The sequence below is a fragment of the Schistocerca gregaria genome, chromosome X, assembly GCF_023897955.1.
Source record: "Schistocerca gregaria isolate iqSchGreg1 chromosome X, iqSchGreg1.2, whole genome shotgun sequence".
NCBI classification, from domain to species: Eukaryota; Metazoa; Arthropoda; class Insecta; order Orthoptera; family Acrididae; genus Schistocerca; species Schistocerca gregaria.
Window position 1 is genome coordinate 822177225 of NC_064931.1, and position 26853 is coordinate 822204077.

General features: G+C 39.7%; 1 protein-coding gene across 2 annotated transcripts in view; it reads right to left on the reverse strand.

Moving 5' to 3' along the window:
- LOC126299320 (isoleucine--tRNA ligase, cytoplasmic) overlaps nucleotides 1-26853 on the reverse strand; it is a 173465-nt gene that overhangs the window by 108872 nt on the left and 37740 nt on the right. For both annotated transcript variants that reach the window (XM_049991146.1, XM_049991145.1), the window contains 2 exons: nucleotides 12298-12495; nucleotides 369-507 (listed from right to left, as the gene is read on the reverse strand). In XM_049991146.1, the coding sequence (XP_049847103.1) occupies nucleotides 369-507; nucleotides 12298-12495 (337 nt within the window). The remainder of the gene's footprint in view (nucleotides 1-368; nucleotides 508-12297; nucleotides 12496-26853) is intronic.

The window sequence follows — 26853 nt, forward strand, 5'->3', positions numbered from 1 at the left end:
AACACTGTTCCACGCAAGTATACAACATCTCTGTGCCCCTCACAGTGATCACTAAACATCTGACATTGTTCACACCCCTTATATACCCTTTCAGGCCTGCTAACAACATTAAACACTAGTAACACTAACTCTGGTGGTTATTACACCTGTCACACAGAATTGCAAATGCATGTCATTTACATACCCACCAAGGGTGTGCAAGTATACGAAGTTACATTGACATCCACCCATATCTTTTGTGTGCGTCAATTAAAAAAATAAAATTAAAAAGAAAATAAAAATAATGTGTCTGGTTAGAACTTCACCAAGACCTTTACAGCCACTGCCCTCAATAAAAACTACACAAAAAAATCTAACAAATCACTAACCTTCATAGGGTCTGGATAATTCTTTTTCCTTTTTGACATCTTCTGGCCATCTTCTGCCAATACAAGGCCATTTGCAATTAAATTCTTGTAAGCTGGTTTATTAAATAATAATGTTGAAATCACCAAGAGAGTATAAAACCTGCAGAAAGAACAAATTTTTTTTTCTCTTTCCAGATGCTACCAAATAATACATCAGATAATTCCAATTATAAAGTCATGCTGGTAACTGCTTTGGCAAAAGTTTGTGGGGTCTAATCCAGCTTGGGTAAGGGCATTTTCATGATGTGCAAACCTGTGATACTCAATGCCAATAAGATTACATTAGACACAAAAAGACTATAGTGTCTAGAATAACTAACAGCAAAATATCTGCTATCACAATTTTAGACACAAAATGTTACCAACTCTGCTCTGTGTTGTAATGTGGCATTTACACAAAAATATGTAACATATATTATCACCCCAACCAAAGCAGAACACATCATTCAGCTTAAAAACAAATCATCAGGCACGGTATATACAACTAGCCAGTAATCACCAAGATTTGAGTGAGACAAGCCATGTTAAATCTTTAGGTGCAACTTCCAAACAAAATTTTAAATTGCAGGTACAATAAAAGCCACAAATAATTCTCATTTAATCCAGAAAGACAATCTAACATAAACCCATAAACATAGTGTTCCTTTGATGTTGGAAAAATGAGGTCACCTCGAGCACTGTCAATGAGTGCAGCTGTAATTTTTCAAACATACAAACTAATACTCTCACCTGAACGTTTAGAGCAAACCCATTATTTCCTCCAGGAATGAGGTCAAAGAATTGTGGATTAATATGTAAACAGATCCACAATTCTTTGACCTCATGGCTGGAGGAAATAATGTGGATTAATATGTAAACAGAGTTCGCCGATGGCATTGTAATTCTGTCAGAGACAGCAAAGGACCTGGAAGAGCAATTGAACAGAATGGGCAGTGTCTTGAAAGGAGGATATAAGATGAACATTAAAAAAAAGCAAAACAAGGATAATGGAATGAAGTCGAATTAAATCAGGTGATGCTGAGGGAATTAGATTAGGAAATGAAACACTCAAAGTAGTAAATGAATTTTGCTATTTGGGGAGCAAAATAACTGATTATGGTCGAAGCAGAGAGGATATAAAATGTAGACTAGCAATGGCAAAGAAACCATTTATGAAGAAGAGAAATTTGTTAACATCGAGTATAGATTTAAATGTCAGAAAGTCGTTTCTGAAAGCATGTGCGTGGAGTGTAGCCAATGTATGGAAGTGAAACATGGACGATATATAGTTTAGACAAGAAGAGAATAGAAGCTTTAGACATGTTGTGCTACAGAAGAATGCTGAAGATTAGATGGGTAGACCACATAACTAATGAGGTGGTATTGAATAGAATTGAGAAGAAGAGAAATTTGTGGCACAACTTGACTTGAAGAAAGGATCGGTTGGTAGGACATGTTCTAAGGCAGCAAGGGACCACTAATTTAGTATTGGAGGGCAGTGTAGAGGGTGAAAATCATAGAGGGAGACCAACATATGAATACACTAAGCAGATTTAGAAGGATGTAGGTTGCAATAGGTACTGGTAGATGAAGAAGCTAGCACAGGACAGAGTAGCATGGAGAGCTGCATCAAACCAGTCTCTGGACTGAAGACCACAACAACAACATGTAAATAGATTGACAGGCAATACTGTAATACCACAGTTTGTAACATAACATAGGAGACTTAAGTAATTGATGCCTCTGAAATGCAATTTTTTTTAAGGTAGCACCTGCTGTGAGAGCATCTACAGGAACTCACAAATAAACTACACCACAGCGCTTGCTCAGTTCCCATTTGCATTGTATAGGGAGCAGTAAGGCGCTGTAGTAGGGAGTTTGGATAATAGGCCAGCCAACGGCATAGAAGAATTTCAGTCATCTTGAAATTCTTATGACTGTTTTACTGTGTTATTGTATAACATTTAAAAGCCTTCAAAATATATGAACTATAAAACTCACACTTCGGTCATATTACAAAGGCTTTCCTCAGGGCAGGCTTGCAGCTCGTAGGACTGGAACAGCTGGCAACCAGGACACCAGAAGTTTGTAGCCATCCTCTCTTTTAATGTTGTCAGGCTGCTAAATAATTTCAATTGTACTTAATATTTTGTGTGACATGCCCATGACTTTCACCAGTACACAGGCTTCCTGGAACACAATAGGTTATCTACAACCATGATGGTGTTCTATCACCTATTTTTTGTGCCAGTACACAGGCTTCCTGGAACACAACAGGTTATCTACAACCATGATGGTGTTCTATCACCTATTTTTTGTGCTGTTCTAATCGCACATAGCATTGCGTTCTGTTGTGTGCACTGACTGACCTTCCTGTGTCCCCTACACAGACTCCACACTCAGAGTGCAGCTCATATACTCCTGCAGTATTAAGGTTGCCCACTGCATCCTAGGTCATGGCTCCTATGGTTGTTGCACAAAATGTTTGAAACCTCATCAGCAGAAGACATTACCTTGTGATTCACTGGCACCCTTCACATTTCCTAAGTGCACTATGGAAGCTTCTCTTGCCCCTTTCTCTTGTTTTATTCCAGTTGGCTTTGGTTGCCTTGCTTATGATGTTGCTGTCACACCGGTTGGCACAAAAGGTGTAGTGTAGTTCCCTCAGTTGTTCTCCAATATTATTTAGCGTCATTCATTTGGTGGGCTGGGGCAGCCAGTATAAGCAGGACAGAATACTGAGCTGGGCAATGTAGGCTGTCCACATGTATGTACTGACTGGTGCGTGTTGGCTTCCAGTACACCTTGTGTTTCATTCTACAATTAATGTTTGTTTATACTCCCACACCCAAAAATTGTATCTTACTGTCATTTTCAGTTTTGTGCTTGAACTATATGTTCTTATGCAGGCTGTTTAAGTGTTGAAGGAAGTTTCTCAATTCTGCTTCTCCATGTGGAAATGGGTTGTCAACATACTTTAACGAACAACAGGGGTGTAACATCGCAGAAGCTATGGCCATTCGCTCATAAGCTCATAAGCTCCCAAGAAGGGTTCCGCAGTGACTGGAAAGAGGGAGGAACTGACTGGCATTTCATTTAATAGCTTATAATATCCCTCCCCCACCCCCATATGTGAAGTAAGCTGATGACAGACATAAGCACACAAAATCATATATATCAGGTTGGATCTTCTCCTGTAGGATGTGGCTGATCTTCACTATATATACACTGGTGAACAGACTTCATGTCAAAACTAACCATAATGTAATTCCCTTTACCAGTTGTACAAAGTGGGAAGAATCCTTCACGTGAGTGTGTTTGTTCGAACAGGCAATGCAATTTTGGTGTGACACGTTTCACTATATAATAAGTTGATGTGCCACTTCCATTTACTATAGGCATCAATGCATAACACTCTTTGAGGAGTTTAGGTACTAGATGAATTCTAGGAGGTACCGGAACTTTGGTGATGAGATTCTTGGCTGTGCCAGGAACAATCCTTGTACCCTTTAGCACGGCCTTTGTATTCTTGACTATCTTCACAGTCTGATCACTCCTTAGTTTACTTAGAAGCTCTTTCATTTTCCTTTCATATTCTGACGTATCCATCATAACTGTAGCATTTCCTTTGTCCACCTGTAGGACCACAATATCCTTGTAGATCTTTCTTTATTCAGGCTCACTTGTGAGTTATTCCATTGATGTTATCCGAGTAATTCAGTGACAACTTTGATGACAACCACAAATCTATGGAGGCAACATTTTGCAACAAATATGGGCACCTTTCCTCCAGTATACCAGTCTTGTCCCGTGGAAGGCCACTGTAATGTGTCTGAAACATTGGTTTTATAGTTTAAATATATTTTGGTATTATATATTTCATACAATGATGGGGTACAACACCCTGAAGAATTTCAATCAGCAGAAAGTGAATTTTCCCAGCACTGAGGAGGGGGGGGGGGGGGGGGGGGGGGGAAGAATCACAACAAAGAGAACCAATGGGGAGAACTTAAAACAGCAGACCCACAGGGGGTGGTCCAGGGGTGATGTCTAAAAAAAATTGGAAATAAGAACATATACACCAATTCTAGACGGTTGTTATAAAGTTAAGTACTGACAAACTTGTGTGTGCACTGTTATACAGTAATTAAATTTAATCGTTTTCAGTGGTGTTTCACACTGTTTGTGGCAAAATAACAATTTAACAAACTTTTGGAAATGTTCGTTAACTGTGTTTTTTTAGAATTTTCTGTGCACTAAAGTAATTTAGTAAATTTTGTTCTTTAGTTTTCAGCTGACGTTTCTTATTGTTTCTAGTGAAATATTTCAGTAAAATTTTCAGTAAAATTTTCATTCAGTGTTTTAACTTCATTGAGTGTTCCAGTGGCTGTTTGAATTTTTTGTTGTAGCTAATAATTTTGTGAAGTTTTGTTGGTACTGGTATTAGCTGTGGTGTAGTAGTATTAATACAAGTAGTTGCTTTCTTAGTCAACAGAGAATTTCAAGACCACTATTGTTAGTTCTATAAATAGGTCTACTGGTGTAACTGAAAAATCTCCACCACTAAATCCCCCCCCCCCCCCTCCCCTCCATCTGAAAGATTAAAATATTCTCTGAGTGTGTCCCACAATAAGATCTTGATGAGGACTACTTTGACACCTATATGTGGTTACGGGATGAACCTGGAACTATAAGCACAGCTATGGAGATCACCATTACCAAAAGCTAAATGACAAAACATAATTTCTTGATTTTGCTAAAGCAAATTAGTTCATAATCACGAACAAACTATTCCAAGACATATACTAGCCATCTCACGACCCATACTATTATCCATTTCATATACAGGGCACAATGCATGACAAACATTAATGTGCTGTATATCGCCAGAACTATGGAAATGTCTACTTCTAGTTGATATATAAATACTACATTTGAATTGAACTGAGGGGTGACTTACATGGTAATATTTAAGAGACAGAGTGCTTTTTCGAGCAATTTTCGCAAGTGTCAACTTTGAAGACTCGTAGAAGTCAGATTGTAATTAGGAGAAAAATTTCTTTCACATAATTTACAGAGACAACCTTTTTATATTTGCAGGAAAATTTTCTTCATTTTCTGATAAGTCGTTTCATCACTATAATGTCAAACGCTAGATGCTGTGATTCAGCTTATCGTATGTCATTACTAATGAATACTTCCGTGTTTGTCAGTTAAGGGTTTTTAAAGCGGTTGCTTTAGTAGCTGCAATCCATGGGAGGGTGTGGTGGAGCATAGCTGGCATAACCAGTGCACTACCTTTGCTGTAATGTGTGATAAGCATCTATCACCAGCAAAATGTAGCAACTTCGTACTAGCTTTTCAATACTGCATTACCACATTCAGTTGTTGTCATGAGGAGAGGGCAATAAAATGGGAAATTGCAAGTGAACACTCAATGCAAAAGCAGTTCCCAATAAATGAATAATGTAATTTACTGTACATTTCAACTGTAAATGAAAAATCAACTACCTCAAATTTTGTAGGAAAGAATGAAATGAAACTTACCTCAACTGGTTTTGCTACTGACAGAGGTCTCGCTGCTGCTATTGCAGTCGTCTACTCTGATCAGCAATGGTTTTATTGGGGCTCTTTGTGCATATGTGTTTTCAAGTTTGTGCACATCACACAGTGAATTCCTCTAGGTGCTTTGGGGAACACTTTCCAGAGCAGAGTGACAACTGTAGTGTGCCATTTATCTCAAAATTCTTGTTCTTCTTTAATACTTTGTTCTTGGCAAATCCCAGAATAAGTTCAGTGGTGTTGAAATCACAGTGCATCACAGGCAACCAAAGAAGTTTAATCTCCTAGTCCACTGAGTAGAAAACACTTTCCAAAAGGTAATCTTGTGACCTGAAGTGCAGTCACATGTGTTCCAGTAGGCCTATTTTAGTATATTCCTCATATGATGCAGCGTTTGATGGGAGTTCTACGTAATTGCTTTCCATCCACTCAATAACATAATCCTTCATAGATGGATTTAATGATACTGGATTTATTATTGTGTGATACATACCCTGGTCTAAAACAACTGCAGATCTGTTTCATAATTTTTTGAGGATGCTCTTAAACCATTCTTTGCAGTGTCTGGCATTCATCTCAGAATAATCTCACCTCCTTTTTGTCCAATAAAACATAAGCCAGCACCTTGCATGAACCCATCTTCATCCCAATCTGGCAGATTATAATCCTTTTTCCAGAATTGGAAAATGTTTGAGTTTCTCCTTATCAGCCATTCAACACTTCCTCTGTGATAATTGTAGATATTTTCTGATGCCTAAGGCATTTTTCTTTCCTGCTATCCAAACCTTCTGGATTGATTTGCATCACATCAACATTCATCAATGTAATCTTCCATTCAATGTTTCACAAGTGTTATTTCCCACAAGAACTTATCTCTTTTTCCTGATACACAGTTATTTTCCATTGTACCTGAAACCCAATTTCCAAATAGCATGCCATAAGGTTGTTTCACTCACACAAGGAAAATATTCCACTTCAGTCTTCAACATTTTAAAATACAGCTGCTACTATTAGAAACACATATTAAGTTTGAGTATAATGACTTTTCTGGAGACTAGAAATCTACTCTGTAGGAATCAGCATGGGTTCCGAAAAAGATGATCGTGTGAAACCCAGCTCACGCTATTCGTCCACGAGACTCTGAGGGCCATAGACACAGGTTCCCTGGTAGATGCCGTGTTTCTCAACTTCTGCAAGGCGTTTGATGCAGTTCCTGATAGTCGTTTAATGAACAAAGTAAGAGAATAAGGACTATCAGACCAATTGTGTGATTGGATTAAAGAGTTCCTAGATAACAGAATACAGCATGTCATTCTCAATGGAGAGAAGTATTCCGATCTAAGAGTGATTTCAGCTGTGCCTCAGGGGAGTGTTGTAGGACCATTGCTATTCACAATATACATAAATGACCTTGTCAATAACATCGGAAGTTCACTGAGGCTTTTTGCAGATGATGCTGTGGTGTATCGAGAGATTGCAACAATGGAAAATTGTACTGAAATGCAGGAGGATATGCAACGAATTGACGGATGGTGCAGGGAATGGCAATTGAATCACAATGTAGACAAGTGTAATGCGCTAATACATAGAACGAAAGATCCTTTATCATTTAGCTACAATATAGCAAGTCAGCAACTGGAAGCAGTTAATTCCATAAATTATCTGGGAGTAGGCGTTAGGAGTGATTTAAAATGGAATGATCAAATAAAATTAATCATCAGTAAAGCAGATGCCAGACTGAGATTCATTGGAAGAATCCTAAGGAAATGCAATCCAAAAACAAAGGAAGTAGGTTACAGTACACTTGTACGCCCACAGCTTGAATACTGCTCACCAGTGTGGGATCTGTAGCAGACAGAGTTGATAGAAGAGAGAGAGAGAAGATCCAATGGAGAGCAGCGCACTTTGTTACAGGATAATTTAGTAGTCACAAAAGCGTTCCGGAGATGACAGATAAACTCCAGTGGAAGACACTGCAAGAGAGACGCTCAGTAGCTCGATACGGGCTTTTGTTGAAGTTTAGAGAACATACCTTAACTGAGGAGTCAAGCAGGATATTGCTCCCTCCTAAGTATATCTCACGAAGAGATTATGGGGATAAAATCCGAGATATTAGAGCCCACACAGAGGCATATTGACTATCTTTCTTTCCACGAACAATACGAGACTGGAACAGAAGGGAGAACCGATAGAGGTACTCAAAGTGCCCTCTGCCACACACCATTAAGTGGCTTGTGGGGTACGGATGTAGATGTAGGAAGTGCTTTTCTATATAGAAGTTGTGGATTTTCCTTCTTACCACTCCCTGAGTAAATGTGTCCTATGCACACTTCTGTCACCTGTCAGAACTCCTTTTGGTGATAAAAGATGTGAAGTTTCTATATATTATCTGGAAATTTGCTTCACTGTACTTTCACTAAAACCGAGACATTCAGAAGTTCTCTTTACTGACTGTGATAGAGAACTGCTCATGCTCTGTTCCTTTTCAGCCTTGAAGTGAGCACATGCGCTGTTCCCCACGGACTTTTCATAACTCCATAAATGATGCATGGTTTTACACTAGTACAAGGCAACTAATTATGTTGCAAGGACTGCTTCACTTGAGTACACAACAACAAATGGCAACACGATTGTTTCCTATCTGACAAGAAGCTCCAATGTAAACACTACAACAATGAATAATGAAACTGAAATACTTTTCAGAAGTCCGGCAACACAGCATATGGGAACATGCGGTGCCTAAGGACGCAAAAGCAAATAAATTAAATACATGGTATTAGTGTTTTATGTAGATTTATGTGCATAGCAAAATACCAGCAGTGAAAGGCAATAAAAGAATCTGCATTTACATGTTTCGCCTTGTTACTCTGTATCACCATTACGTGAACTGCACCAATCTGCATACACCAAAAAAGGACAAAACAACTAATCTGAAACCAGCAAAAAATTTGCTTGTAAGCAGAGAATGGTTGTATCTTTAAACTATGCACAGGAAATTTTTCTCCTAGTTGCGGTTTGACTCCTATGACTCAACAACACTGACACTTGTCAAAAAACACTCAGAAAAGCATGCTTTCTCTGAAGTATCACTGCATATATAGTACCTTTTTCGACTAAATGTAATATTCATATGTCTAATAGAAGTTGGCATTTCCACAATTCTGGCAAGGTATAATGCATCAATATTCATCATGCGATGTAACCAGGGGTCAATCATTATGAAATGGATAATAGTGGTGAAAATAATTACATACTTCTGTGGAAGTAACAGCTTGCAACCTTCACTCCAAGCACAAGCTACTTGTAACAGATCTGAAGCTGAAAGGGCATAAGCAATACAATAAATGCTGCAGGTTCGGAGAAACTGGATGTTGGAAACTGCAAGACCAGAAAACAGCACAATGCAGTGTAACAACTTCACCTAAGCAAATGTTCTGTCACACACCACAGCCAGAGATATCCTTGGTGTTAGAAAACTGAGCTTCCAATATAATGACAAGTAAATATGGCTGTTGAAAGAATATGTACAGCAGGAAGTACATGAGTACATAAGCTATCAACCAACCTATTTGCAGCTACTGATATAAAATTTCCAAACTCACAGTTTTCTTCTCCATCTGTTTAGTACACTACACCATTAACTTTAAAATGCTACTTTTTCTACTGAGTATAAATATACACAATTAAGTTTTACATGACACATTAGGTATATGACCAAAAACTAGAGATTGCTATTATAGAAATGTACACAATACCTGACAATGTTTGGGAATTGCAGCCAGTCATCCTTACTTCTCAACACAATATTTCAACTGAACAACAAAATTTATATCTACAAAGGTCTCTCACATATCCAGTGCAGATATGATGATGTGAAGTAAACAACAAGCATCTACAATACTAAAAGCTTGAATATTTAGTGTGCAGAGAAAATTTTAGAATGTTGTGAATATGAACTCGAAGTCACATGCTGTAGATCATCTTACATGCTTAAGCTCCCCACCTTTCGAGTTACAGATAGTATCAAATTTGGAGTTGAATGTAGTAAAATTTTGAGTAATTTTTTTATTTTTATTCATTAACATCTTATGGTACATCCTGGGGGGTAACTCATCATTGAAGAAGAAACTGTTGTAGAGAAACTTGTAGTAAGGATATGTGCTGTCCACTCTAGAACCTCTTATAGACAGTTTTTTAAACAGATGGGGCCACTGAGGATATCTTCATAGTAGATTTACTTTCTTATGAAATTTGTTGTCAATCAGTTAGTCACAATTTGAAAACGGTAACATTCATGTTTGTGCCCCATCACTCGTAGTGGGGTACAGAAAGGAATGACAAATTCAACCATGAAAATCTTTGGACATTAGAATAATGTTGTAAAAAAATTAATAGATTGTAAAATAAACTTTAAACACACCCTGAAATCATATCTTTTCAAAAGGTCCTACTCCGCAGACGAATTTCTGAATTGCTGCTCCCTACACTAATTTCAATCTGCTTACTATAGTAGAGTCTTTACCTCTCTCTACTTTCTTATACTCCACTCTTCCATTCATTACCAAACTGTATATTTGCAGATGCTTCAGGATATGTACTACTGACCCAGCCCTTCTTTTAGTCAAGTTGTACTACAAAGATCTTTTCTCTCAACTGAATTCAATACCTCTTCAATGGTCATCTTATCTACTAATCTTATATTCAGCAGTCTTTGTAACCTCACACTTGAAAAGCTTCTATTCTCTTCTTGTCTGTAATGTTTATTGTCCACATTTCATTTCCTCGTGTCTACACTCCACACAAATACCTTTATAAAGGGTATCAAAAAAATATATATTTATATTCAATCTTAAACTGTTTCTGTTTTCAAAACATGATTCTCTTGCTATTGCCAGTCTGCATTTTACCTCATCTTCAGTTCTGCCACTGTTAGCTATTTTGTTTCCCAACTGGAAAACTAGACAACTACCTGTAAGTGTATCATTTACTAATCTGATTTCCCTGCCATCACTAAGCAAAAAACAATTACATTTGTCACTCTTCTTTTACTTTTATTAATTTCATCTTGCAATGCCCTTTTCATGACAATATCCATTCCACTCAACTGATCTCCCGAGTCCTTTGCACCTCTGTGAGAAATACTAGGTCACATGCAAACAAAGTTTTTATTTCTATATCACAACATTCATTCCGTTTCTAATTTTCCACTTAGTTTCCTAAACTGCTTGCTCAATGTACAAACTGGCTAACAGGAGGGGGGGGGAGAGGCTATGACATTGTCTCACACCCTTCTCAGTCACCGCCTATCTTTCATTCCTTCGACTTTTGTGACTGCAGTCTATTTTCTGTATCAGTAGTAGATAACTTTTTGCTTCCTGTATTTTATATCTGCTACCTTCAGAGGTTCAGTAAGTAGCCCATTCACAATTGCCAAAAACTTACTCTAAATCTAAAAATCCTCTAAATGTAGGTTCACCTTTCTTCAATTTATCAATAGTGCCATGCACGTGCCTACACTGTTAGGAAATACAAATTGATCCTCCCCCTGGTCAGCTTCTACCAGTCGTTTCATTCTCGTACAAGTAATTTGTGGTAGTGCTTTGCAACCTTGAGTTACTAAATTGATTGATTTGTAGGTAATATTCACCTTATTAATGTGTGCCTTTCCTGGTATTAAGATTATTACGTGCTTCTTTAAGTCGGAGGGTATTATCGCGTCTCATGTATTTTGCACACCAAACGGGCTGTAATTGTTATGACTGGTTCTTCTAAAGATATTAATTACTAAATCTGAGGAAATGTTATCAAATTCAGTTCTGTTAATCCGATATAGGTCTTCCAGTGTTCTGTCAAATTAATCTCACAATATCATACCTCATGTCTAATATTCATCCATCCATTTCATCTTCCTTTTAGTCATTAAGTTTCTTTCTTTCTTTCTTTCTTTCTTTCCCTTTTACACAGCAGTTCTCTATATACTTCAGCCTTCCGGAGTCTTTCCTGAACACTGGCTACTCATCTCACCTTTTGATATCCATACAACTGCTTCTCTTTTCTCCACCAAAGGTTTCTTCAATTTCAAACACACTGTTTCTATCTTTCCTAATGTCATGCATGCTTCTACAGCTTTGTATACCACTTATTGCTAATAATGTAAATTGGTTTGTTCTAAAACATAGCAAAAGACCAGAACTAAGAACCATAGAATATGAAAAATAACTAAAATTTCTCCTCAGCCCTCTCTTACTCTGCTCTTACACACACACACACACACACACACACACACACACACACACACACACACACAAAGCCACCCTGGGTACAGAAAGTCACATGGACAGATACTTACCAGCCTCTTGTTTGGTCTATGCCTTCAGCAATAAAATCAGCTGGGAAACTATCCTTAAACTTTTGTTTGTTTTCAAATGGATAATGTAACTGAGCATATGGCATTGATCCAGATTCGAACCAGCAGTCAAATACTTCCGGTACTCTCTTCAGAGGAGGACAGCCTGGCCGCTTTGATGGTATTGTTATATGATCGATGCTGGAAAAGAAAATCTGTGGTTGCGAAAATTCAAACACACATAAATACAGTTAACTCAGTGTACTAACTTATGTTGTTCTCCAGCCCTTCAATAAAATTTTAGAAGTATGCTCAATTAATGAATTTTTTTCCTTAAACATTAACACACCTAGTCAAAGTAAATAAATGCACAACACTCACCTTGCTTACTTTCTTATCTACATTTGTTTGTTGGTGACATGGTTAGACGTAAGCACTTCTTGGTGTGAGTAATATTCATGTGACTTTCAATGACTGCACTCTACAATTCAGGGCAATTTTGCATTTGATAATGTTATTTAAACCCCGCCTTTACATCTCAGTCCTCACTGGAATTCAATTTTGAAGTGGAATACACTTATTTAGCCAAGACACTCTTATTATAAATATTTGTCCATTTCAAACTTTGCTTTCTTCCTTAGTCAATGATCCTGTCATTGACACAAAGTAAGGGAGATTAGGGTTTTAATGACCCATTAATGGCAAGGTTATTAGAGATTTGGGAAGGAATTTGGCTGCATTTTTTCATAGGAACAATCCAGTTATTTGTTTTAACTAATTAAGGAAAGGCACGGGAATCTTACGTCTCGGTTGTTGGATGTGGATTTAACTGCCACCCCCTAAATGTGAGTCTCCCCTAAATGTGAGTCTAGTTTCATAACCACTCCGACACCTCATTAAGTCTCACCAACATAAATTTGCTTTGAGAACAAAGCCATAGTCTGATCTGGAGTAAGACTGTTTTTTCTACGAGGTGGTCACAACTATTTTGGATCCCAAATGGTAAATAGCTGGCCACATTCATTTAATTGTCTTCAAGTCTACCTCATACCTGGTGTGGGATTACTGCAGAAAGTATGACTTCGTAAACATGTAATAGGTGCACAGCAGTTTTGTCTCTGCTTGTCTGAGACAGACAACAATGCCTTAAGTGAAAACAAGAGACTCTGTTTGCTGTTTAACTGCAAAACTTACTATAATGAACTTCCTATTTCCAACTAATTTGACTGACAGACATTTTCACTTCTGGCAAGACAAAGTGCTCATTATTTATGTAGTTGCTTCTGCTTATCTTTTCTCCTTTATACCTGTAACTTGAGCTTACACAGTCCCCCTTTTCCTATCTAAGTCAAACATCTTCCTTCTACATTCCTGCTGGCCCCGCTGAATACATACTTCTTTTCTTTACTTCATGACAATGCTAACATACAGATTTTAGGATAAATTTCATTTAACTCCAACAACTTCAGAGTTAAATGCTCTTTCCATAATTCTATGTTAAAATATCAATAATTACTGTTGTGTGTGAAAGGCTACAAAAGTGAAATCAATCGTGGAAATAAACTGAAGGATTTATAATTAAATAATTTTATAAACATTGTATACCTTCTCAAAGCTGAACACACACACGTGAGAGAGAGAGAGAGAGAGAGAGAGAGAGTGTGTGTGTGTGTTGAACCTTAAGGGCACTCAACACCAAGGTTATCAGCACTCTTACACATATGAAAAGAAACAAACTAATGGTGATAACATGTCTAAAATTTTTGTCTCACAGTGAGGAGGAAACCTATAAAATGACACTATTTCACTCATTCCCACCCCACTCTCGTTGACCCACACAAGCACTCTATCTTACAGGCCTTAACACAATGTAGACAGGTGAAAGGTGTTATTCCTGGGATTAAAATAGAAGTAAACCCACAGAAGAGGTAAAAGAAAAGTACAGGGAAATCTGACTGATGGACATTTACAAAAAACATGGGTGAGCCAATCAGCCTGTTAAGACAAGTTGGACACATCACCTAACCTTAAAACTCTTAACTACACTCATTTCGGTGTCACTGAAAGCAAAGGGCAGATCGGCAAGCAAAAATAAAACACACACTAGTAAAATGTAATGCACGATTATCTAAATGCCACAAGCACCACACATTGGAGGATCTTCTCACCGAAGCAAGAAGCCATGCGTCAGAGGGCTACGGCCTAGGTAAATCTGATTCCATCTTCAACGCCGAAAGGAGGTGCATCATCGCCACATAGTGGGCTTTGCTAGACGCAGCTTATTATCAGTCACTTCCAGCCACTCATATTCCCACCGACACATGACTTCATAACTCAACAACGAGGTGATAGCATGCAGGGGGACAGCACACTGAAAAAACTGAGGATCACCACATGCCTCATTGGCTGCTACATCCGCCCTCTCATTCCCTGGAATACCCGTGTATCCTGACAGCCAGCAGGAAGACACCTCCTTCTCCAGTATTCATAGTTGAAGGAGGGCAACCTGGACATTCTGAACTACTTTATCTACTGGGTACAAGTGTTTTAGAGAATGAAGGGCATTCAGAGAATTTGAACAAACAAGGAGTTAGCACTTGAAGCTGCCTCATATGCTCCGGTGCCTGCAAGATCACGGACTGTTCCGCACTGAAGACAGTAAAGTCTCGAGGCACCCAGACCTTGAGGGCATTATCAGTGAAAACAACAGGGGAAACCAACAGAGTCCCCCTGTTTTAACCCATCTGTAAAGACAGCTGTAGACTCAGTTAAAAAGGAAGAAAATAAAGTATTAAAAACATATGCGGGTGTGCAATCTCTCCTGTACTGAGGCCAGCCTAATCCTCTCATGACAGATACAGTCAATAATCTTCAGGTAAGAAGGCCTCGTTAATCCATACATTGTGCCCCCGTAGTCTAGCCGTGAACGCACAAACATCCTATAACTCTGGTGCAGACATGCACTGTCTGGTTCCCAAGACCTGTGGCACTTTATGGTATTCAGGGCCTTCTGGGTTCTGGATATCAGGTCTCTGAAGTGTGGTAACCAAGGCAATTTCGAGTAAAAAATGAGGCTTAGAAAACTCACAGATGACAAGAATGATTAAAATGAGCGCGCACGCACACACACACACACACACACACACACACACACACACACACACACACTTATCTGCAGAGAACTGAAAACTAGTCTTTAGAACCCTCTCCTCTAACCTTTGCACTATAAGCTGCAACTGACAAGTTGCTGTTGCAACAGTAGAGGATGAACCGAAAACAGCAAAATCGTCCACAAAGCAGGAGCACTATACAGGGCTCCTTACTGTGGACATGGTACTGTTTATGGTTTTGGCAAAGAGTGTGACACTTAAAATGCTGGCCTGGGGAACACCATTCTCCTGCTCAAAACAGTTCGATGGCACATCACTAACTCATGGCCTAAAAGAAAGCTGAGACAGGAAGAATCATATATTAATGGGGAGGTGGCATGAAAGCCCCATTGATGGAGTTGCATCATCAATTAGTGTTGTATGCCTTATTGATATCAAAGAATATGTCAAGACAGTGGTGTTTATGTAGGACAGCCTGCTGAATAGCTGCCTATAGGAGGGTCATGTTGTTGACAGTGGACCGAAATCCTTGGAATCCACACAGAGAGAGGCTAAGGAGTTGCCTGGTTTATAACAACCAGACCAGGTGACGGTTAACAATTCACTCCAGGGTCTTTCCTACACAGCTCATTGACACTCTGGTAACTACTGGGATATGTGCAGTCCTTACCTGATTTGAGAAGAGGTATCAGAATTGCCTCTCTAAAGTTGGGAAAGTTGCATGTCTTTCATATAAAATCAAAACATTTGAGTAGGATTTCCTTTGGTGCTGCTGGCAAATGTCAAAGCATGCAGTACCGGATTTTGTCGAGACCAGGTGTCGTATCAAGTATCAGCTAGTGTCAATTCCAGATCCCACATGGAGAATATGCAGTTGTAAGGCGAAGAATTATGGGATCTGAAGACCAACAGTCACACGGTAGCGGCAAAATGCTGGATCGTGGCTGGCGTCGGCAGTAATCCCCACAAAACACACTGCCATCGTCTGAGCGATGTCTCCAGGTGTTGTTGGGAGACACCTCTGTTTCAGCACTGCCTGCTATTGGTAAATGGCTGTGTTTACTGGAAATACTCCTGGTGGCGTCCCATACTTCTTTGGAACAAGTGGGCCGGTTGATGCAGTCCAAGAAAGTTTGCCATGACTTTTTCTTGCTCTCCTTAATCATGTGTAAACCTCAGCTCTCATTACATGAGAGGCCGTGAGGTTATCTGCTGTTGGATGGTACTTAAACCGTCGTAAAGCCACATAGCTGACCTGGACTGCTGAGCAACACTCACTCACTGGTCCACCAAATAACAGGTTTCTTCCTAACATGACCTGAGAACTTTGGGATTGATAAGTCAGCAGCATGATATGATCCACTCATTCCTGGACACTGTTGTGTTCAAACACAACTAGGTGGGTCACTTAACAGCATCCAGTTAGCCCAATTGATCATCCATTTTGGTGGCCTCTGTGTAGATAATGCTCCATCCAGGAGATGAATGCAGAGTGGGAACTGGTCACCAGAGTGAAGGTTGTCAATTGGTTCCCACTGAACAGAGTCTTGAGTGCTAGACAGCAGGAAGAGAGGTTGATGGCTGAGAAAGACACTATAGCAGTACAGAAATGAGTGTGAGTGTCTGTGTTGAGGATGAACAGCTCGTGACAAGTCATGAGGCTCTCCAAAACCTGACCTTGAGGGCAAGCATAGGCCAAAGGCCACAATATATGACAGGCATTGAGGTCTCCCAGTATGAAAAATGGTCAGGGGAGTTGCTCTACAACACCTGTTAGAGCCTCAGAGTCAATCGCATTGAGTGGAGGTAAATACGGTGAACGAACTGTGATCCTCTGACATAATGAACTGCAACCACAACCACTTACAGGTCAGTAGCTTGGGGAGAGAGCAGAGGAGTGGTGCATGTTATGGATGAACACAGTGACCCCTGCCTTGGCCCTTTCCCCAGTCAGGTCATCCCTGTGACAAGAGTGTATAGGCCCACAGGACAGAGGCATCAGACACTTTAAAACGCATTTTCTGCATGCAAATGCACAGGGGACGTTCCTGTGTCAGCAGTTTCAGTTCCTTCCACAAGTGTCCTGAAAGATATCTATATGGTGCAAAAATTGGCAATTGACCTTAAATAATGAAAAGTGTGAGGTCATCTACATGAGTGCTAAAGGGAATCCATTAAACTTTCATTATATGATAAATCAGTCAAATCTAAAGCTGTAAATTCAACCAAACCCCTAGGAATTGCAATTACAAACAACTTACATTCAAAGGAACTCATAGAAAATGTTATGGGGAAGGCAAACCAAAGAATGCATTTTATTGTCAGAACACTCAGAAAATGTAACAGATCTACTAAAGAGACTGCCGACACTAAGCTTGTCTGCCCTCTTTTAGAATACTGCTGCACGGCGTGGTATCCTCACCAGATAGGATTGATGGAGTACATCAAGAAAGTTCGAAGAAGGGCAGCATGTTTTGTATTATCACGAAATAGGAGAGAGAGTGTCACTGAAATGATGCATGGTTTGGGGTGGGCGTCATTAAACCAGTGAAGGTGGTTAGATGAACCCTCTGCCAGGTACTTATATGTCATTTGCACAGTATCCGTGTAGATGCAGATGTACAACCCATTAATATACTACTGTAGGATGGAAGCCATCTATCACGGGATAGCACTTTCATCCAGACTTTCTTCTGTGGAGGGGAGCCTGTAACGGGTGAAGGTGAGGGCGAGATGACTGCGTCAGTCTGACATCAAGGTCCATCAACTATGAAGAAGAATCTAGAGAGACATCAGAGAGGATGACATTGACATCGTCTGCTCTTTATTTCCTGATTCCATCAGTGGTTGACACTTTGCCTTTGATAGGTTTCGGAAATACAACTGCGCTATGGTTGTGGCATCACTAATCTTTGGCGGGGCAGGTAGCTCCACAATGTCAGAAACCACTGGCTTTTCTGAAGTTCTGGAGGGGGAGGTACAGGTGTTGAAATAACGGCAGCACTACAAGTGCATTGACAAACGCAGGTACTACTGCTGGCACTAGCAACCTCCATTTGTGTAGCAGCACTGGCTTTCTACAGCAGCTGTTTTAGATGTATTTTTTGGCCTCGCCATACAGGACATGCTTTGTAGTCTTATGTTCCCGTAGTTTTCATTCTTCCAGATGCACACTGCAGCCCCATTTCCATATAGATGGAGCTCCAGGGAAATCACACACTTCAATGGAGGTGAACAAGGAACTATTTCGTGGGTGGCCTTGCCACATTACCACAAGCATCTTCTCCATGACACCCAAGAATATGATGCCCAAAGTGCTAGCATTTGAAACAGAACACTGCATTGGGGACATACGGCCAAACACTTAGGTGAAGGAAACCTGCAGTAAGATGCTCAGAAAGTTTCATGCTATTAAACATCAGGATAAAGGAGTCAGACTTGACCCCCATCCACCCCCTTCATGATATTCGGCATGTCGACTATATCTTCTGGGGCCTCCTCGGAAATGTCTACCAGATCCCTGCAAGTCACAACACCTCTGCTGTAATTCAAGGTGGTGTACAGCTCAGTTTTGATTGCAGATTTCCCAAGGCACTGAGCTTTCTGGACGTTCTTAAATTGTTGGGTACTAAATGTCTCCACAAACAGTGCCCATTACACAATCACTTAGCTGATTTTAAGTTGTCGGCAATGAAGCTCCTCTCTTTCCTTTTTACTATTAAAAACATTCTGTTCTGTTAGTAGACCCAAAACTTTTAGAATTTACTCCTGAATCAGGAGAACTGGTTACATGAGCCCTCTTATTTGACTGGGTGTTAGTACCTAGCAGCACACCTTTTCCATTGTTGGGAGGAGATAATTTCAATGGTTCCACCTCAGCCCCACGAGCAGCTAGGGAAATAAAAGCCTACCTACACAGAGTCCCGCATGCCTAGGTAAGCCTTATACAACTGGCGTGTGGCAGGATCCCCAGAGTTTGCCCAATAACAACTGTTCCATCTGAACAGCCATGCATCTCATCAGCACATTGCACACCTTGAGACTGACGGTTTTTAATATATATTTTTAATAGAGTTTTCTACTATCCTCATGATCCAGGCACTCAAGCCAAGATCCCCATTCCCTGTGACACAACATTCCACTGCCAAGCCGTACGGTGGTCGTTGATGCAAGCCCAGAGCTAGACAGGGGACTTGTGACACTTACTGGACCCCAGCTCAGGAACCCCAAGCCCACACCCATCAAACTAATGCTGAGCCCCTGAGGGCTGTATACAAAAATAAAGGTACGTGATGAGGAGGACAACAGCAAGGAGCAAACTTCCACAATAATGTCAAGAAAATTATTATTTTTTAATTAAATGGATTCTCACGCAATGTGGGATGTACTTTTTAATTATGTACCTGTTTTTAAATATGGCCACTGCAGCACTAAAGTTGGCAATCCATGCATGCATTTTGCGTTCTTAGACTTTAGGTTTGTTCATAATCCCTCAATTAATTCAAAATTCCATTGAGAGTGAAACTCGATGGTAGATTAGTGATGCTTAGTTAGGTTGTTTGACTGGGGGGGGGGGGGGGGGGGGTGAGAGACTAAACAGCAAGGTCATCAGTCCCTCGATCAACAGAAGGGTCATCTGGAGTTAGCAACATCAGCCAGAAAACTGAATTATAAAATTATATAGGAGTCGTAAAATCAAGACATTGAAAGCAATATTGATGCCAGAGTGAAGAAATAATTTAAAAAGAAGTAAAAGTATATGGGTCATGCCAGTATGCAGCTCAGGGAACCGATGAGGACTCTCCAGGGTTCATCTGCGGCAGGAGAAAGGTCACCCACATCTGACACCCCGCCAACTCAATTATGGGCTAAGACAGTTATGGAGGAAAGGTCTAGTAGGAGGCTGAAAATGGAATGCCCATCAACTGTACCAACAATAATGAAGTAAGGTGAGAGAAGTAATCAGGTCAGTATGTGGGTCGAGTCAGACGAGTTTCCCCCAGGGCTCTGCATGCGACAGGAATCGTCCTTCCCACAGCCATCCCATCTCCAATTTGTTATAGTCAAAGTGTTAAAGACAGGAACAGCACCCACTAACTCTGAGGAAGCATAAAACCTGTTCTTTCTTCATCGGCTAGTATCAAGGACAAGGAATCCTTAAGGTCTAACCTTCACTGGAGTCCTACCCCAAAAACGTAAAACAGCGTGCAGGAAAAACAAGGGCTAATCACATCTATAGCAACTGAAATATGAATAAAACAGGGATGACCAAGGCAACAAGAAGAGGAGGTGGATTTGATGGATCCCCGGACCCAGCATGCAACGAGAGATTCCCGAACCTTAACCACTCTGGCCCCACCCCAACAGCACTTTAAAATGTTACATACAAGAATTAAAACATCTTTTATGGGGCAAACAAAAGACCGGTTCAGCCATTCATACAACATCCACCAATGTTAGAAGCAAACACTTTGTGAGACATTGCTAAGGAAGAAAGAGTGTCATACAATAGTAGTCTTCTTGACAGTGTGGAGTTTACTAGAGGGAGCAGTAACCCATGAAATTTTGTTTCACCTCCAAGTGAGGAGAGCTCTTATTTGTGCCTGAAAATCCACACCTCAGATCGTCAAAGCAAACATTGGCTTCTCGAGTCAAATGGTCAGCCATTTTATTCACTGAGATATCCACATGGCTTAGGATGCACTGAAGTACAACTGAACAGACGGTACAACAAATGTCAGAGACAAGATCATGAACAGCAGTTATCACAAGACGACAACAATAACACTGACCAATAGCCTGGAGACTGCTCAATGAGGCATTATAAATTAAATTGTGGCCAGGGAACGTCTGTCTAATAAAATTTAGAGCACTGCTAAGGACCATCAGCTCCACTGTAAAACACTACAGAGTCCCAGAGGGAAATGTTGTTCCTGACTGGTAGGGGGAAATAAAAGGGTATCCCATCCTATCCATGGTTTTAGAACTGTCAGTTTAAATGACAGTGGCATCCTGACAATACCAAAGAACAGAGAGAAACATATACCAAAAGAATATATATATATATATATATATATGTGTGTGTGTGGGGGGGGGGGGGGGGGGGAGGGGGGGGGGGAGATGATGGAAGGATGTTTTATGTCCTTGAAACAGATCAGTCCTGATTCATGGTCACAATACTAATCAATGGGAAGAAGGGGAGGGGGCACATGCATTATGAAAATATGACAAGCATGTTCCAAGGGGGTTATGTGGAGGTTCTGGCTGAGGGCCTTGAGGTGCATTCCAGCTGGTGTTCCCAACCAACAGCAAGTGCAGAGGGTCAATGCCTCTTGTACGCAAAAATAATCTACATCAACATCTACAGGATTATTCTGCAGTCGAAACTAAGTGCCTGGCCGAGGAGTGGGGGGGGGGGGGGGGGGGGGGGTGGATACATCGAACAACCTTCACAACACTATTATTCCACTTTTGAACAATGCACAGAAAAAACAAACACCTATTATATCTTTCCATGCAAGCTCTAATTTTCTTTATTTTATTATGATGATCATTTGTACTTATGTAGGTCGGCATCAACAAAATATTTTTAAAGTTGGTGAGTGACATTTAATTAGAAGACTCTGCCGTTACAAGAAATGCCATTGTTTTAATGATGTCCACCCCAAATCCTGTATATGTCCATAACAGTCTCTCCCCTATTTCTCAATAATACAAAACTTGCTGTTCTTCTTTGAACTTCCTCGATGAACTCCATTAACCGTATCTGGTAAGCACAGCAGTACTCCAAAAGAGTTTGTACAAGTGTGGCATAGGCAGTCTCTATTAGCTCTGTTGCATATTCTAAGTGCTCTGTTAATAAAACACAGACTTTGGTTTGCCTTTCCCACAACATTTTCTTTGTGTTTTCTACAACTTAAGTTGTCCGTACCTGTAATTACTAGATATATAGTTGAATGTACAGCCTTTAGATTTGATTGGTTTATTGTGTAACCAACGTTTCCTTTTAGCACTCATGGATGACCTCACACTTCTCATTATTTACGGTCAACTGCCAACTTCTGCACCATACAAATATCTTATGTAAACTGTTTTGCGATTGGTTTTGATCTTCTGGTGATTTTACTAGACAATAAACGACAGCACCATCTGCAAACAACCTAAGACAGCTGCTCAGATTGTCCCCTAAATCTTTTATACAGATAAGGAACAGCAGAAGAACTATAACACTACCTTGGGGAGAGCCATACGTCACTTCTGTTTTACTTGATGACTTACCATCAGTTACTATGAATTGTGACCTCCCTGACAGGAAATCATGACTCCAGTCCCATAATTGACACAATATTCCATAAGCACACAATTTGATTACAAGCTGCTTGTTAGGTACAGATTCAAAAGCCATCTGGAAATGCAGAATCACTTTGAAATTCTTTGTTAATAGCACTGAACTCTTCGTGTGAGTAAACAACTAGTTGTGTCCACAAGAACAACATTTTCTACGTCTCTGTTGACTGTGTGTCTATAATCCATTCTCTTGGAGGTAATTCATGAAGTTTAAACACAATATATGTTCCAGAATCCTACAGCATATTGACATTAGTGATATGGGCCCATAATTTAGCGGATTACACCTATTGCCTTTCTTGAATATTGGTGAAACCTGTGCAATTTTCCAGTCTTTGATTACAGACCTTTTGTTGAGAGATCAGTTGTATATGATTGTTAAGTATGGAGTAATTGCACCAGTGTACTCTGAAAGGAATCTAACTGGTATACGAACTGGACCTGAAGACTTGCTTTTATTTAGTGATTTGAGTTGCTTCACTACTCTGAGGATATCTACTTCTAAATTACTCATGTTGGCAGCTGTTCTTGAGTCAAATTCTGGAATATTTACTTCGTATTATTTGGTGAAGGAATTTCATTAGGCTGTGTATATTAGCTCTACTTTAGGAGCACTATATCATAGTATTTCCATTGCTATTGCACAGAGAAGGCATTGACTGTGTCAGGCCACTAGTGTACTTTACATACGACCAGGATCTCTTTCGATTTTCAGCCACATTTCACAATAAAGTTTTGTTGTGGAAAGTAATATAAGCATCTCTTATTGAAGTTCGTGCTAAATTTAAAGTTTCTGTAAAAGATCGTCAATCTTAGGGATTGTGTGTTTGTTTAAATTTGGCACGCTTTTTTTGTTGTTTCTTCAACAGTGTTCTGAGCTTTTCTATGTACCAAGGAGAATCAGCTCCGTCATTTGCTAATTTATTTGGTATATATTTCTCAATTGCTGTTGATACTATTTCTTTGAATTCAAGCCACATATGGTCTAAAATTACATCATTAATTTGGAAGGAATGCAGATTGCCTCTCCAGAAAGTGTCAAATAAATTTTTATCTGCTTTTCTGAACAGATATATTTTTTGTTTATTTTTGGCGGATTTGGGAGTGACTATGACAACCTTGTGTTCACTAATCCCCGTATTCATTTCGATGCTCGTTATTAGCCGAGGATTTTTTTGTTGCAAAGAGGTCAAATGTATTTTCACAACCTTTAACTGTTAGAGTGGTATCATGAACAAATCGCTCAAAGTAATTTTCAGAGTATACATTTACCACAATTTTGGATAATGTTTTATGCGTGCTTCCATATTTAAACATTTATTTTTGCCAACACACTGAGAGTAAATTGAGGTCACCACTAACTATAATTATACGAGTTGGGTACACATTTGAAATTAGACTCAAATTTTCTTTGAACCTTTCAGAAATTGTACTGTTTGAGTTGGGAGGTCAGCACAAAGATCAAACCATTTTATTCCAGTTGCCAAGAATGACCTCTACCCCTACTAACTCACAAGAGCTACCTTCTTCAATTTTGCTACAAGATAACAGCAACAAAGATGCCACTGCCAACTGTGTTTAGCCTATTGCTCGTTTCTGATCATCATAGGTTTTTCGCTAAAATTTCATCTGAATTTATCTCCAGCTTTAGCCACCTTTCAGTGGCTGGAACAATCTGTGCAGCAGTGCTTTCTATTAGTAGTTGGAATTCTGGTACTTTCCCAACACAGCTACAACAATTTCTAACTGTTATACTCACGGTTCCCAGAACTATGTTCTTCATGTATTTGACTTGCACCATTTGAGACTGAAGCCCTTTCTGTGTTTCCCCTGGGACTCTAGCCTAAAAAACTGCACACTGCATACCATACAGCCCTTGCTACCTATGTTGCCACCTCCTGCTTGTAATGGACTCTTGACCTATTTAGCACTACCCAACCCCCCCCCCCCCCCAAGGCCAAATTCAAGGGATCTGCAGCCTACATGGTCACAGAACCATCTGAGCCTCTAATTCAGAGCCCCCACTCTGCTCTGTACCAGAGGGCCGCAGTTGGTGACAGCCTCTACCACTTCAGACAGCCACTCGAAACCAGAAAAAATCTGTTCTGCTCCAAAGTGACACACATCATTGGTACATGAGCCACCACATGCAATTCATTGCAATCTGTGCTCTTCATGGCATCTGGATGGACCTATTCCACATCTGGAATAACTGCACACAGAGTGTACACTGACTTTCTTCCCCTCCTTGGCAGCCATGTCCAACTTTCCAGTGCAACTTTCCAGTCTTTGTGTATGGATCTTTCGTTGAGCGAGCAGTTGTATATGATTATTAAGTACGGAGCTCATCAGCATGCTCTTAAAGGAACCTAACTGGTATAGAGTCTGGACCAGAAGACTTAATAAAAGTAAGTGATTTATGTTGCTTCACTACTCCGAGGATATTTACTTCTACGTTACTCATATTGTCAGCTGTGCTTGATTCGAATTCTGGAATATTTTCTTCATCTTCTTTACTGAAGGAATTTTGGAAGGGTGTGTTTAGTAAATCTGGTTTGGCAGCACTGTCATTGATAGTATTTCCATGGCTATCGCAAAGAGAAGGCATTGACTGTGTCCTGCCACTAGCATACTTTACATAGGACCAGAATTTCTTTGGATTTTCTCCCACACTTCGAGGCAAAGTTTCGTTGTGGAAACTACTATAAGCATCTTGCATTGATGGTTGCACTAAATTTGGAGCTCCAGTGAAAGATTGGCCATCTTGGAGATTTTGTATTCATTTTTAGTTGAATTCTCGGCCTTCAGGTTTATGTGATTTATCGTGTAACCAAAATTTAGTGGGTTTCTTTTAGTACTAATGTGGATAACTTCACACTTTTCATTATTTAGAGTTTGCTTTTCACACCACACAGGTGTCTTGTCTAAATGATTTTGCAATTTGTTTTATTCATTTGATGGCTTTACAAGACAGTAAAAGACTGCATTATCTGCAAATAATCTACGAGGGCTGCTCAGATTGTCTGCGTTGTCATTCATGTGGATCAGGAACAGCATAGTGCTTGCAACACTTCCTTGTGGGATGCCAGATATTATTTCAGTTTAATTTGATGACTTTCCATCAATTACTATGAACTGAGACCTTTCTGACAGGAAATCGCGCATCCAGTCACACAACAGAGGCATGCAATTTGATTAGAAGACACTTGTGAGGAACGGTGCCCAAAGCCTTCTGGAAATCTAAAAATATAGAATCAATTTGACATCCCCCCCTCGATAGCACTCAACACTTCACTTCATGAGAATAAAGAGCTAGTTGTGTTTCATAAGAACAATATCTTCTGAATACAGGCTAACTATTCGTCAATAAATCATTTCTTCGAAGTAATTCATATGGTTCGAACACAGCATATGTTAAAAAATACAACTGCAAATTGATGTTAGTGATACGGCTCTGTAATTCAGCAGATTACTTCTATTTCCATTCTTGGGTATTGTAATGACTTGTGCAATTTTCAGTCTTTGGGTAGGGATCTTTCAAAGAGCGAGCAGTTGTATATGACTACTAAGTATGGAGCTACTGTATCAGCATATGCTGGAAGGAACCTAACTGGTATACAATTTGGACCAGATTAAGCTGCTTCACTACACCGAGGATACCTACTACAAAGTCACTCATGTTGGCAATTGTTCTAGATTCAAATTCTAGAATATTTACTTCATTTTCTTTGGTGAAGGAGTTTTGGAAAACCCTGTTAGTAATTCTGCTTTAGTGGCTCTGTCATCAGTGACATTATCATTGTTGTCGTGCAGTGAAGGTATTCATTGTGTCTTTCTGCTGGTGTACTTTACATTATGATCAAAATCTCTGGGTTTTATGAGAGATTTCGAGACAGTTTTTCCATTGTGGAAACTATTACAAGAATCTCGCATACAAGTTGGCATTAAATTTTGAGCTTCTGTAAAACTTCGCCAATCTTGGGAGATTTTATATTCTTTTAAATTTGGCATGCTTTTTTCATTGCTTCTGCAACAATTTTTTGGCCTGTTTTGTGTACCATGGAGAATCAGTACCACTCCTTATTAATTTATGGGCTCTATA